Here is a 14,147-nt window from a genome sequence, read left to right as displayed (position 1 = left end):
TGCTCTTTGCTCTTTCAGAAACAACCAAGCAGCAGCCTTAAAATTGAAGCCAGTGCAAATGTGCATATAACTGCAGTTCCAGAAGTTTCCACATGAAGCTGGGTGCAAAAGGAGATTTTTTTCTGCACATTTTTACAGCAGATAGAAAAGATTGATGTTTATGCAAATGTGTTACAGTTACGAATACGTAATGTTTGATTTTTGCCACTATCTGACATGCCGATATTTACAAATTAATCTTAACCAATACCGATATCAATACAATCTTTGAATGTAGACATTGAACTCCAGTCCTCAAAACACACAATTCAAAGTTTGAGGATTAACAAATAAACAAGTCTCAGTCTTTAAAAGTGTAAGGAATGATGATGATGAATAAGAATCTGTGTCTATAGCCAGCTTTTTTTTTAGTGTTGGCAGCACTTACTTTCAATTCAAAACTAATGTAATCCAGCGTTCTGGGTGTTCAACACCCTGAGCAGAAAAAAAACACCCTTAGCGTCAGCTGATTTTGTCGCCGCACTTAAAGCGCTCTTTGTTGAAAACCGTGCTCTTCATTGTCACTACTCCTTACTTGCAAATCAAATTCAAGAAGGGGTGGGACTTCTGACAATAGCGTAGGGGAAATTTCCGACTTTTTTTGCCTGTTTTTCCCTGATGGCATTTGTAGTATCAAGTAACCTTGTATGTTAATTCTACAATTTAAATAATCCAATATATAGTTACTTTTTCATAAAAGTGATCTGTTCCAGTAAAAAGTTGTCATATTTTCTCTGCCTTTTTGCAAAAGAAAAAAAAGAAAAGAAAAAGTCCCTGAAGCTTCTGCACAGTTTCTGTTTCTCTCCAACTTCATACTACCATAAAGTAAACATACTGTCTTAATGTTAATGCCTAGTAAGCTTATTGAAGACAGTACTTACTTTGCAGACATATCAGTGTTACATTGAGTTTTTAAGAGAAAGAGACAGGGCAAACAATATGATGAAATGTAAGTTTACATCATGTATTGTTTTTATTGAAACTGCTTTGTCTGTCTGTTGTATTCCTTTACCAAGTTCATTGTCAGATTGCTAGCATGTCAAAGAGCTGTAAAGGTTGTCATGTATGTTATTGCTGTTCTCAGGCTGCAGAGTTACACATTATTGGCAGTAAATGAGGCACTAGGATGAAGTGAGAGTTGACACATTCAAAGGTAGACAAACTACTGTGTGGAAAATATCACTTATTTTTTGTGATGAGTCACAAAAGGGCTTTAATTTTTGGTAACACGAAACTACTTTAATGCATTTCCTTAGTTTGTAATGCAGTAATGTAACAGTTACTTGTAATGACAGTAATCTTGTAATTGAATGAGTTACTTTTTAAAGCAACATAATCCAACAGTGTTAACAGCCTGGGTCACTCTACAGCCAAACTTTTCATGTCTAAAAATTGAAAGGGGCTGAATTTTTACCAGTTCTCATCCATTTGACGATATTGAAGCTGAGAGTTGTGCATACAGTAAATTGGCATCATTAGAAGCAGACTAAGTTGACTGACAGGTTGGTATGGTTTAGCTGTAGGCCAGCTCAGCTCCATCTTTCTGCCTGTGTCTAAATTGATCAAAGTTAGGCTGAGATAGCATTTGTTGAGCTTCGTGATGCTCCTGTGGAAACCAGTGGGCGACGTCACTGAGACTACAGCAGAGTTTTATATAGTCTGCCACAAGGTAACTTTAAGGCATTTGCAAGTTGATGAAAGTGACATTGGAGAATTTCTTTCTCTGCCAGTGTGGGTGGGAGTTCATTTTTCTTTTTCTGTATCTAAGGCCCTGATAACACAGTACATACACACATACACAGTTAATCACACTATAAAAGACATAGCTGCAAATATTTAGGAGCTCTTAATTTAACCTGTTCTTGACACAAGGACTCCCTTCACTATTATATATCATATCCACTATAAGGTACAAGCTGTATATTACAGATAGTGTATCCTTTTGGCTCCACATACATCTTCCTTTGGTGTTCTCACTTTTTGCTGTCCGCTATTACATTTTTATTTTAAAAATGTGTTTTCATATTGAAAAAGGTAGCACTGGAGAAACAGTGGACACCGCTGTGTGAAGACCCACCTCACAGACATTATGATGAATCAGAGCAGCAGCTGTCTCTTCAGGTAAATCAAACATCCTAGAGACGATGTAATGTTTTAAACCGATCTGGCTTGTGAAAGTCGCACGTGAAATTCAGGAATCACCAATCCTTGTGTGATGTCAAAGTGTTATTTTCATTGCCTCCCTCATTTTCATTGTTTCCCCTTCCAGGATTTTTCTCACTTGCCCTGATTGATCTTCAAATTTATTCCTTTAGAAAACAAGATTATTTCCTGGAGGTCCAAAGGTTGCTTTGCACTAGCAGATGTCATTTTTCATGCAGGCGGACTGTCGTGTGTTTTTCCCTTCATTTACCTCTCGTTGGATCTTTTCTTTGGAGCGCGCTCAGGGCTGTACATCATGGTGGAAGCTTTAGGCCAGCTGATGTGGTGCAGCTGCTGTCACGGCCTGCCTCAGTGTGTTGACACTTAGGTACACATCAAAGTCAGGGATGCACAATTTAGAGCTTCTACAGAGAAAAACAGGAGCTTGAGGGTAATTAAGCTGTTAGTTAGACTTAAATATGAGCATTCCTGGAGTGTGTAAACTTTCTGTGGTTAAAAGTGTCAGTGTTTTACCTCAAAAGAAAACATGAAGTTGAATTACATGTGGCAGGACATTATGATATACATTGTATGCTATTTTCCCAAAGGCATACTAAGGAATGTATTTTTTGAAAAGCTGAGATTTGCAGATTCAGGGGTAGAAGTTGAACAGCGAGGCTGGAAAAGTAGGGTTTGTCTGGTAGAAGTGGGATGTAGGGGGTTGAAGATCAGAAGTTTCATTACTTAGAGAGCTAGGAGTTAGAGCAGTGGGGTTGGATGAGGAGGAATGCCATCTGAAATTCAAAATAAAGTTTGACAAACCCCCCCAACTCCTCTGTTTTTCTCTTTTAAAAATTGAGGGAGTAAGGGGAGGTAGAGCATCAACCCAGTCAGGCATTGGTGACTGCCCAGGGCACCTCATCTTGTCTCTGCCTCCCCCATCCACTTGCTAAGCTCTCTCTTCATACTTTCCTCTGTCTTTCCATTGTCTTTTGTTTTCTCTTTTCTCAGTTCTTCATATGTGTAATGTTGGCAACAGGAATAGTTGTCTTTATGTGGGGGTAATTACGAGTCGTGTGAGGGTAGGTCGTGTTTTTGTCACTACCTAGAGCTTGGTTGAGCCTGGAGGGGGTGATCCCTTTGGGGTGTGATTGCCATGTTGTAAAGCTGGTAACATAAAGGATGTTTGCAGAAAAATCCATCTTATGAACAGCAGCAGTGCTTGAAACGACACTTCCCAGGTGCAATAAGTAATTTGGACTTTGGAGCCCTGCAGTGTGCGAGACACACTGTTCACAACATAAAGGATGTTACTTTTGCTTGGAGTGTGGTGGCTCTGGGATGCTGGACATCACTGTTCAGCCATCTGGAGGTTTCATGGGACTAAGTGAACAAAACACTGGGTTTTTACCGGGTTCAGGGATTTCTTTGCTGTTTGCTCATCTTTTTAGTAGAGCACAAGTAGTACTTTAATTTTTTTAAGAAAAGTTTTTCCATTTGAAGCTTGAGCAACCAAAACTTTTGAAAACACCTCAAATCAGGATTCTTTTACTCAAAAAGATGTAAAACCAAATCTGAAAATGTGTATTTAAAAAACTAAAACATCCAAGTCATGTAGACTGTCCTTAAATACATTCGAAATTTTGATTTCCTTAATAAATTGAAGGATAGCTACTATAGCTAAAAACAAGCAATAAAATTTTACTTAAAGTGATTTTTAAAAGCTGCAAATTGTTTGCATCAATTCATATGTGTATTTCAGGCTTCTGGGGTCTTTCTTGAAGCCTCCCAGCATGTCCTCCCTCCATCGCTTGTATTGAGGTCAAAGCAGGCCTGGGTGGATGATGAACAGCTGGTGTCGCCTGAGCTGAGAGCTTCACCAGAAAGCTCCAACAGGTAGGACAACACACCCATTTTGAAGTAAAAACTGCATGTGAATTAACACCAAGGTTTATAAAAATAAAATTCTTAACTAACATGGGAAAATATTGGTAATAAAATCTAAGTGGTGGAAAAAAATCCCCTTTACTTTATTAAAAGAAAAAAAAACAGATTTACTCAGCCATTGTCAAGATGGGTTTCGTTAGTGGTCAACATACTGGTTCCTCAGGGCTGTCAATACTGTTTATTAGTAGTTCACGAGAGCAGCATAGCTATTTCTAAAATGCGTTTAAACATCATTCAGAGCAGACAGATGGATAGATAGATATATAGATATGGATAGATTGATAGAAATATAGACAGATATGGATAGTTGGATGAATGGATAGACTTTATTGATCCAAACTGTGATCAAACTTAATCCTTCATTTATCTGGAAGTTCTTCAACAAAATTTGCCATGCTTTCATAGCAGTGCAATAGCACACATTGCTTTATTTAGTCTTGCTGAGCCCTCACTATCATTGCTTCAGGCCTCTCCGAGGGGCCAATCTTTGGAAATCACTGAGTTAGAGTGGTTAAAACACATTTGGATGGTATAAACATAAATAGATATCAATATTAATAAAGACATATGTACAGAATGTGGAATATTATTTCAGACATAAGGGCAGTGGAAACAAAGAAATACAATGTAAGTGTAAATTTATAATAATAAGAACAACATGTTTTGGGATTATAGGATGACACAGTTGAAAAAGGAGAAACTATAATGTTAAACAAATAAAATCACATAGAACACGACCCAATAGATGTACGTGTGTAAGATATTTTCAAGTATTTAAAGGATATTTTCAAGTTTTTAATCTCTGCTGTTGTGTTTAAAGACCCTGTAAAGTAAAATCCAAAGTTTTTGTCTTAACACACTAGATATGTTGGAATACGGTTCCTGTTAACATGTGAAAACACTTAAATCTACATGTGACCGAATGTTGGACTTAGTCCATTAGACAGTTTTTCACCTCTTTCCTTGCTTGGTTTCATGTGGGCGGGGCAAATATGTGGGCTCATGATGTCACGAGCCCACAGTAGGGAATGACCCCACCCCCCTACAATATAAAATCACAGAGCGGTTTATGTTTGTACAGTCTGATGTTACCTGATGACACTGCCTCTATTGAAAGTTAATAGTCAGGTAAATGCTGTTTTTTTGTTCACTGTGAGGTAAATTTGCTAAATTTATCAGCCACAGTGGTCTATGGAACATTTCAAGTATCATAACAGAGATTTGAGCCAGAAAAAGGACTTTGTCTCTTCTCTGGCACAGAGCCAGGCTGCTGCTCTCTGTTCATAAGGTCAAGGGGCAGGCGTATGGTGTGAGTGCTTTCCTCCATTCAGATTGTAACATTTTTTTTAATTTGAGAGGATTGTATTTCTCCTCAGTGGGCCCAGACAACAGACATGCCCACACCATCCTGGAGCAGAATTTACTACCTTATTTTTCATGATTTTGAAGCTTAATTCTATAAACTTGGAGATGTTTTATTTGACTGAAATTTGAACTAATGGTTCATAACACAGTGACATATCATACAGCAAACCTAAATACGGATTTATTTTTCACTTTACAGGGTCTTTAATTCAGCTCGTATAATCTGTCAATACTTTTTTATGTACTATTTCAGAAGCAAATCTCCTGCTTCAGCACCAGTGCTCAGTGGTCTCACTGAGAGATCGGAAAAGATTCTTGAGGAATGGTAAATAATATTTTATTTTGATACTTTATGTAGTCCTCATAAATTATTGTAAGGGTTTTTTATTGTCATTTATTGTCATTTATGCATGGTTTTTATGTTGTAGTGTGCTATTTTTGAGAGGTAATGTCCTTGTTTTCTCCAGGGGCTTCACTCACAGCCACACAGCTCTTCTGATGCTAAAACGGGCTGAGAAGATGAAATCCAAGAAGCAACAGCAGAAGAAAAGTGAGTTTTTGATTGCATTTGTAAAAAGTTTTTTAATTGCCATTTTCCTTGTGTACACTGATCTCAGATTAAACAGGACTATTTTGAAACATATTGCTGGTAAAATGTAGAAATAAGAACATTAGAAAGGCAGATATTGTTAAAAGTGCTCACCGTTTCCTTCCTAAATATCCTCTAAAGCACAGAAGTAACTTTAAAATCATACATTAAATCTGTTTTTCAAAAAGGGAAAACTCAGCTGGAATTATTGCGTCTTGGCTTTGTTCTTCATCCATGCTTCAACAGCAGCAAACCTTTCCACCCTCTATATGTTAATGAGCCATAACAGACAGCAGAAGCCCATGCCTGTCGTCTCTCATTGGACCTTATTTGAGATCCTGCAAAGGATATCACGTTTGCCAAGAAAACCTCTTGACAAGCCATCCTGTGGTGATTTCCATTACATTCATTGTAGTGGTTGAGCACAGCTGCGGTAAAAGGTGACTTCACCTCTGCTCTGCTCCAAGAAACAGTAGTCCTGCCACGGGTATCATGCCACAGTCATGTAGAGGAAGGCTGCTCTTTGATCAGAATTGTGAATGCATGATTCCAATAGCAGGGCTCCTGTCATCTCGCTCCACCAACAAACAGGTCTATGTCTATGTTAACTCCTAATGGCATCGGCCTCAGTAGAACCAGAGCGCTGTTTCAATATTTTCCGAATGTTAGGTTCTGGTTTTAGGCCTGGTTTGTCCTTCTTTGACCTGTTCTTTCTCTTTTACCCTCCTAGATCCCTCCACCCATCTGTCCCTCTTCAGAAACTGCAGTTACCACAAGGATCCAGTGGGGGCACAAAAGGGGCCAGCAAAGCACAACAGAAATAATATGAAGGGTAGGGCTGTCTCTCATTTTGTTACCCTGAATAAATGTCTTTTACACCCCTAAGTGATATACTATATTTAGCAAAGGGGTTCTAGTTCAACTGAAATGGCACATGGATTCGAGATGACAGGTTACAAGGGAGTTGTGATGGTACGTTCATAGACGAGCTGGTTCAAAGCGCCAGCTCTCTTTGTGAAGGACAGGAAGCAGCTCCCATTTTCCATTTTTGTTGTTCTTCAAAAGACATAAAAAAAGGCTAAATGGGACCAAGCAAAGAGCCATTTGGGAGTCAAAGGACTGTCTATTTTTACTGAACTATAAAAAAAACAGATCTCCCATTACTCCAAGTAAGGCTGGATGGATATAGATAAAGCCAAGTTTTTTGTATGCTAGCAGGATACTACCAGTCAGTTGGTTCAGGCAGTCTTTGGTGCCACTGTGTGTTGTGTGTCCACTAGCCTGTTTTGACCAGGGTGCACTCAGGCATCATCCTTCAAAATGCTTTAAGTTCAGCAAAAATTACCCCAGACATGCAGACCAATAGGGGTCAGCGAATGATGCAACAGTGCGTACTGTGCAAGAATAATAAATTGTTTATTTTTCAGTTTGTCAGGGTGTGTTTTTAAGGTGTTCTAGACTATTTAGTGAAAATATAGGCATTCTAATATTTTACACATTTGCTTTAGAGATTTATCATATTAATTGTTTTACTACATTAATTTCCTGGGCAGTCATAGGGAGGTTGGATGTTTTTATTGATACATTTTGTCAAGGGTGAATTGAGATTTAAGGTTTTAAATGGTGTCTTGACAGAAAAAAGTTGTGAAATGCGGGTCTACACAACAAGCTCCATCTGGATGAAAACATCCCAGACCATCTCCATATGCATTCTGAGCTATTAGATATCAAACTGTTTTCAGGATGTATTGGGGCGCATCCACATAAAGTATTAAGGATTACCACATGTGCCCAAAATAGATACAAATCCTTCTTAATGGACTGAATTCAATTTACACATAATCACTAAATAATGGTCACACAACTACAGGATAGTTTATAAAACAACGTTTTGTTAATACCAAGCAAAACCCTATTGTGTTGTGATTTTATCACTGAAAAGTATTAAAAGAGACTTGTCACTCTTTTCATGGGGGATTAGCTTTTCCAAGACAGAAGATGGGGCAGTCTTCAAGGAGAATAGATTGTGACTAACTGGAATAGACAATATGATGGAGGAGGAAACACTACAGTGTTTAGGCTCACTATTATATGATCTTAGCCACAGTGCAAGGCCAGGATACCAGCAATAGTAGGATTTCTGTGGCTGCTAACATGCAATGCATCTAGGAACATGTGGGCACTGCCGACATGGTTAGGTCAGCATTTTTGGTCAGAGTAACATGCATTGAAAAATTGATTGTATCAGTTAAAAAACATTAAAACAGACTGGACTTCCACATCATAGGTGGTTAAATTCCCTTTATGTGTAGGTGCACCAACAGCTAAGATTTAAGCTGCTTTAATGGTCCAGGAAAAAAACCTGTGTACCTGTTATGGTTCCACTTTTCTGTTTAAGTGGTTTCTTACAGGGAATTTTTAGTGGTCTTTTATGATATCATTTCTTCCTCAGGCTCAGTCCAGTTTGTTGTATTGGCATTTCATCCACATGGAAATTTTGGGAGGCCGTAAACACTACTTTTTTAAACCTGGTCCCAGAGTAAACAAATCTGTATATGCCTATCTTTTCATCTCGGTGTGGACAGCCAGTCGCATCGTTCTTGAAACCTTTACATCAGTTATAGAATAGCCCACTTAAGCTGCATGCACGGCATGCTCTGTAATCTTCTTCTCTATTTAAGGTGCATTTCCATGGCAGCGTTACAGCGCCACTTACAGGCTTGGCATATATTCTACAGCGTCTTCAGTGGGTCTGTGTTTACACAGACATTTACTGAAACGATCCTGTGTTTACAGAAAACATTTCAAAATGAAATGGAAATATATTTGTTTTGTCTCTGAGTGGACAAGGTCTAAATGTTTGATTTCTTTGTTACCGTCTTCTAAAGAGTGTTGATGTTGACTCCTGTGTAAAGCACTGCAAAGAAGAGGCAAATTTCTCCCACCATCTTTTTCCTGCTGTGGCCTCCTTCACTGCCCTGAGGTGGAGAGATGATTTGACATTGTGACATCCACAGACAGACTTAAAAGGGAGGAAGGGCTAAAGGGAGGGCAGGGCAGAGGATGGGGGGAAGTCGACTTTTATCCTAAGGGTCTGTCTCCATCTTTCCTCCCCACCTCCACCCAGCAGGGTCAAGGCCTCACAATGCAGAGAGCACCATGCTCCTGGTCATCCAGCAGTCAGAGAGACGCTGTAACAACAACAGAGAGTAAAGTGACTCTCTCTGGTCCAAGTCCAATGCTGCCATGAGCATGAAATACCTTTAATTACCTGTGGTGAAACGCTATTCATTGGCTTGTCCTTTCAAGTTAAAGTTAAAATCAGCAAAGTAACTTGTACCTTTGGCTTTGGTCTTCATTTTATTTCCCCTTTACATTTGAATGGTTCATCTTGTTATTTTTTTGTACCCATACAACTGGTGTTTTTCTTTACTGCCAAAGATCAAGCAGTGAGTTGTCAAAGTGTCTTCAATGAGTCCAAAGTTTCTCACATTTTTGTCAATTGATACTTGATTAGTTCAATGTTATTTCCAAGCTATTAACAAACAGTTGGACTGTGATGACAAACAGGAGTTGGTGGATAGTAGTTGGATTTTTAAGCTGACAAAGAAGTGGCAATTATAATTTTGTTGTGGACTGAGGGGATTTTAAGTTGGCTTTTCATAACTCTACTTACTTCCATCAAGATCGTGTCTGAGAATGCCAAGAGTCAACTGGCAGTCTATTTATTCCTACATTGTGTCCAGCTTTGATTTTTCCACTGTCCTTATCTCTCTTGACCAATCTCGTCTACTACCTACAACCTTCTGGTTGTGAGATGACCGACTATACCTCAACTACCTGGGCTGTGGGTACTCTATGACTGTAGTTTTCATGTTTTTTCATGTTTTTATCCAAGTCTCTTGAACATGTTCCAGTAGCTTTTGGTGTTGGATGGTTGTAGTAATACTGTATGTTTGCACAGATTCCCACAGCACACCAAGGCTTGCCTCAAGCCACAGCATTTAACAACCACTGCTCTTCAGAGACTAAGGTCGTTTCACACCTGATAGTCCTTGGGACTCAGTTTGACTGGGAGCTGAAATTGCAACATGAAACATAGTATACCAAATCATCTGGACGATATCAAACGGTTAATCTCTGCTCAGTTGTGGTGGTATCATCCTTTCATCCTAATCCTTGCATGGACTGTGGAGCATGCCTGGTCCAGTTTGGGTTCATCTAAGGTGCATACATTCAGGAATAAATACTACTTCTACTACTTCCTACTACTTCCTACTACTTCCTAAATACTACTTCCTACTTCTAGAAATGTATCTTTCTGATCAAAGACGTAGCCCAGACTTGTATAAGCCATCAAACTAAATTTACATTTCACAGTTCGACTTTTTCTAACTGCATATAAACGTACTGAGTTTGTCACCTGATTGTATCGTGGGTAACCTTAACAAGGCTGCTACTTCTTGACTTCTGCTGCCTTTTTACAGGTTGGCTGTGAGACAGCAGCAATGAAATGTCAAGTTTTTGTATGTTGGACACTTGCTCATAGTGCTGTGATCATGGTTTCTCTCTCAGTGGGCCAAAGCCAGCTTCCCCTCTTGCTCCCCTGGTCTTGACCTGTAGAAGGCACCCCCACCTCCGGATCCATCCTCAGTGCCCGGGGCCTAGCCAGCCCAGCCCGGCCCAGCCAGCGCTCCCCGACAGGGGCTAACGTTTCAGGCTTTGAGTCAAGCCCCTTCTGGAGGTGATTAGCCCCAAACCCATGACAGATTCTTTCCAAGATATCCGACGCGGCGTGTTTATTTTATCCGGGCTCTTTGTGTGGATGTGCTGGACATGAGTAACCCACTTGAAATGGGTATCGCCTTACATACCCAGAGAGGGAGATACAGAGGGAGAGAATGGAGCAGAGCCACAAGACATTTTCTTTTAAGAGCAAAAAATATAGTTATAAACTTTCCTTATTTTTTTCCACATGGTTTGTATCGTCAAGTTTCTGGTGGCTGCAGATGTTGAAGATGTTTCTTGCCTCCGAGCGTTTCTTCTCTTTCTTTTCCACCAACGCCTTCCACACATCCCCCCGCTCTCTTCCAACTCACACACTCTTCCAACCTCCTTGTTCCATCCAAACTGGGATCGAGCCTCAGCAAACATCCGTCCTCATGTCAGAGGGACACAAGGGTATATATTTTTATTTCAGCCTGGAACCCCTACCTCCTGAGCACTTAACTCGATTTCACACTTCAAGTCATCTACAAAGTCAGGCTGAAACACAATCATCTTGTTTATCATCCATCATCCAAAATAACCTAATGTCAGACTATTTACCACCATTCATGTGCATTCAATTTCTCCCCCCCTTAATTCCAGAGCTTCTATTTATGCCAGGCAGCGGAGCCCTCTCTCCACAGTGTATGTTTGAGATGCACTCGCACACTTAAGGAAAAAACATACAGAGCCAATGTCCAGTCAGTCACTCACAGAGACAGAGTCAAGTTTCATGCACACTTTGATTCTCCTGTCACTCTGCAAATGTCATGAAAAGAGGATTCAAAAACAGGTTCAAAATGCAGTAGAAGGACATATTTAAACACTTTGTTCCAACATTTTTGTCATGTTTTGTCATTTTTTTTTTTAAATCTTAATTGAAGAGGAAACTGGACTTGGTTGAAATTTCCTTTTTTGTTTAGCTCATTGCGTTTACATTGGTCAACATATGGGTTTAAAAAAGTAAAAGTTTATAGAGCATGAATTAAATGAAGGTCTTCACAGACTAAAGAATTTGAACGGTATCTGTATCAAAACTTATTTGTTTTCCAAAATGAACAAATTATCAGACACGTATGCTAATGGCAAAATCATCAGTAAAATTGAAAAAACAAAGCTTTTATTGAGGTAGAAATATGCAAAGATGCAAATTGGTGGAACACAAATGTGCTATAGTAGTTCAGGAAAACATCCCGAGTGATGGTTTGCATTATTCGTATTATTTGTTAGCATTTAAGTGCAGAAGCTGCACTTCTTTCAATTCAGTTTAATTATATTTAATAAAAAAACTGTAATTGTTCCTAGGAGAGAGATTTATGGCACTTAGAGCAGCAGCATTACAAAAAGCAAAGAACAGAAATCTAATAAAAAAAAAAATCATAATTGTAAATATAAAAAAAGACAAAGACAAGAGAATTTTTTTTTAAAACAGACACAGTAGAAGAATGTCTTTATACAAAAATGAACACTATAAACAGAGGATTTTAACATTTAGGCCTGACATGTTGACAGTAAGTAGATCTATTAACCAAGCTATACAATTACAGTAAAAATTGAAAGCCAAGAATGGTTCTGGTGAAAAGACACCAAGATTTCAACTGAAGATAGATAGATAAATAGGATCATGTAAAATGCACCAGTAGTGAGTGAACAAAGTGATTGTGGTGCAGCAAAATAAAATATTATAAGGATGACTCTCTGACTGTTGAGTGGTCATCAGAGTGACTCTGTGACTGTTGAGTGGTCATCAGTGAGACCCTGACTGGTGAGTGGTCATCAGTGAGACTCTGACTGTTGAGTGGTCATCAGAGTGACTCTGTGACTGTTGAGTGGTCATCAAAGTGATTATGACTGTTGAGTGGTCATCAGAGTGACTCTGTGACTGTTGAATAGTCATCAGAGTCACTCTGGGACTGTTGAGTGGTCGTCAGAGTGACTCTGTAACTGTTGAGTGTTCATCAGAGTGACTCTGTGACTGTTGAGTGGTCATCAGAGTGACTCTGACTGTTGAGTGGTCATCAGAGTGACTCTGTGACTGTTGAGTGGTCATCAGAGTGACTCTGTGACTGTTGAGTGGTCATCAGAGTGACTCTGACTGTTGAGTGGTCATCAGAGTGACTCTGACTGTTGAGTGGTCATCAGAGTGACTCTGTGACTGTTGAGTGGTCATCAGTGAGACCCTGACTGTTGAGTGGTCATCAGTGAGACTCTGACTGTTGAGTGGTCATCAGAGTGACTCTGTTACTGTTGAGTGGTCATCAAAGTGATTATGACTGTTGAGTGGTCATCAGAGTGACTCTGTGACTGTTGAATGGTCATCAGAGTCACTCTGGGACTGTTGAGTGGTCGTCAGAGTGACTCTGTAACTGTTGAGTGTTCATCAGAGTGACTCTGTGACTGTTGAGTGGTCATCAGAGTGACTCTGTGACTGTTGAGTGGTCATCAGTGAGACTCTCTGACTGTTGAGTGGTCATCAGAGTGACTCTGGGACTGTTGAGTGGTCACCAGAGTGACTCTGGGACTGTTGAGTGGTCGTCAGAGTGACTCTGACTGTTGAGTGGTCACCAGAGTGACTCTGGGACTGTTGAGTGGTCATCAGAGTGACTCTGTTACTGTTGAGTGGTCGTCAGAGTGACCATACTAATTACATACACACTGTGCTTTGCTCTTTCTGTTACTGCAAATAACTCGATCTCCTTTTGTATTTCTTAAGCATTAGACCTTATTAAAACGTTTTGTTTAATTTCAAATCCTCTTATTGACGTTATGGTTTCTCCTGAAAAACATCTTATACTGAGGTTCGACTGTGGTTTAGCTAGCCTATGCTTACTGATAATGCTTAGAAACATTGCATCTGAGCTTTCTTTCTGGTTTATATGTAAAAGCAGTCAAATCTGGCTAAAGTCCAGGCCTTGTCCATCTAATTCAGCCTCACTTTGTTACCATATCTCAAACATACTTTAAAAAAAACCTAGAAATATCCTTTCAGATGTCTAATAGTGTTCTGGATCATCTTATCTTAAAACAATGCAAGTGGAACAGTGTTGACTCTATCCACCATAATTTGCCATGGTTGTATAGATACTGTTAACAATGTTTTCTTATGAGATTCCTTAAGACTTGTGCTCAGTGTAACATAGATGCCCTCTGCTGTCCCAGCTCTTACCTCTTCAAACTTGTTAGTTAAACTCTGTTTCTTGTTGTCAGTATGCAGTGAGCTGTCCCTGTTTAAATTTCGTAAGCTCTGCTAAAATACTTACAGCTTCATGAACAAGAATGTATAACAGTAAATCCCGTA

At 39.4% G+C, this 14,147-nt stretch overlaps 1 protein-coding gene across 1 annotated transcript in view; it reads left to right on the top strand.

The window, feature by feature from the left end:
- The window catches only part of lrriq1 (leucine-rich repeats and IQ motif containing 1), a 63,849-nt gene that overhangs the window by 33,527 nt on the left and 16,175 nt on the right, over positions 1 to 14,147 (top strand). Inside the window, exons 20-24 of the mRNA XM_041794537.1 lie at positions 2,074 to 2,160; positions 3,944 to 4,077; positions 5,747 to 5,818; positions 5,961 to 6,043; positions 6,813 to 6,914. Of these exons, the coding sequence (XP_041650471.1) occupies positions 2,074 to 2,160; positions 3,944 to 4,077; positions 5,747 to 5,818; positions 5,961 to 6,043; positions 6,813 to 6,914 (478 nt within the window). The remainder of the gene's footprint in view (positions 1 to 2,073; positions 2,161 to 3,943; positions 4,078 to 5,746; positions 5,819 to 5,960; positions 6,044 to 6,812; positions 6,915 to 14,147) is intronic.

Source organism: Cheilinus undulatus, linkage group 9 (assembly GCF_018320785.1).
Source record: "Cheilinus undulatus linkage group 9, ASM1832078v1, whole genome shotgun sequence".
Taxonomy (NCBI): Eukaryota; Metazoa; Chordata; class Actinopteri; order Labriformes; family Labridae; genus Cheilinus; species Cheilinus undulatus.
The sequence above is the reverse complement of the archived record's forward strand: the minus strand, read 5'-3'. Positions and strand labels throughout refer to the sequence as shown.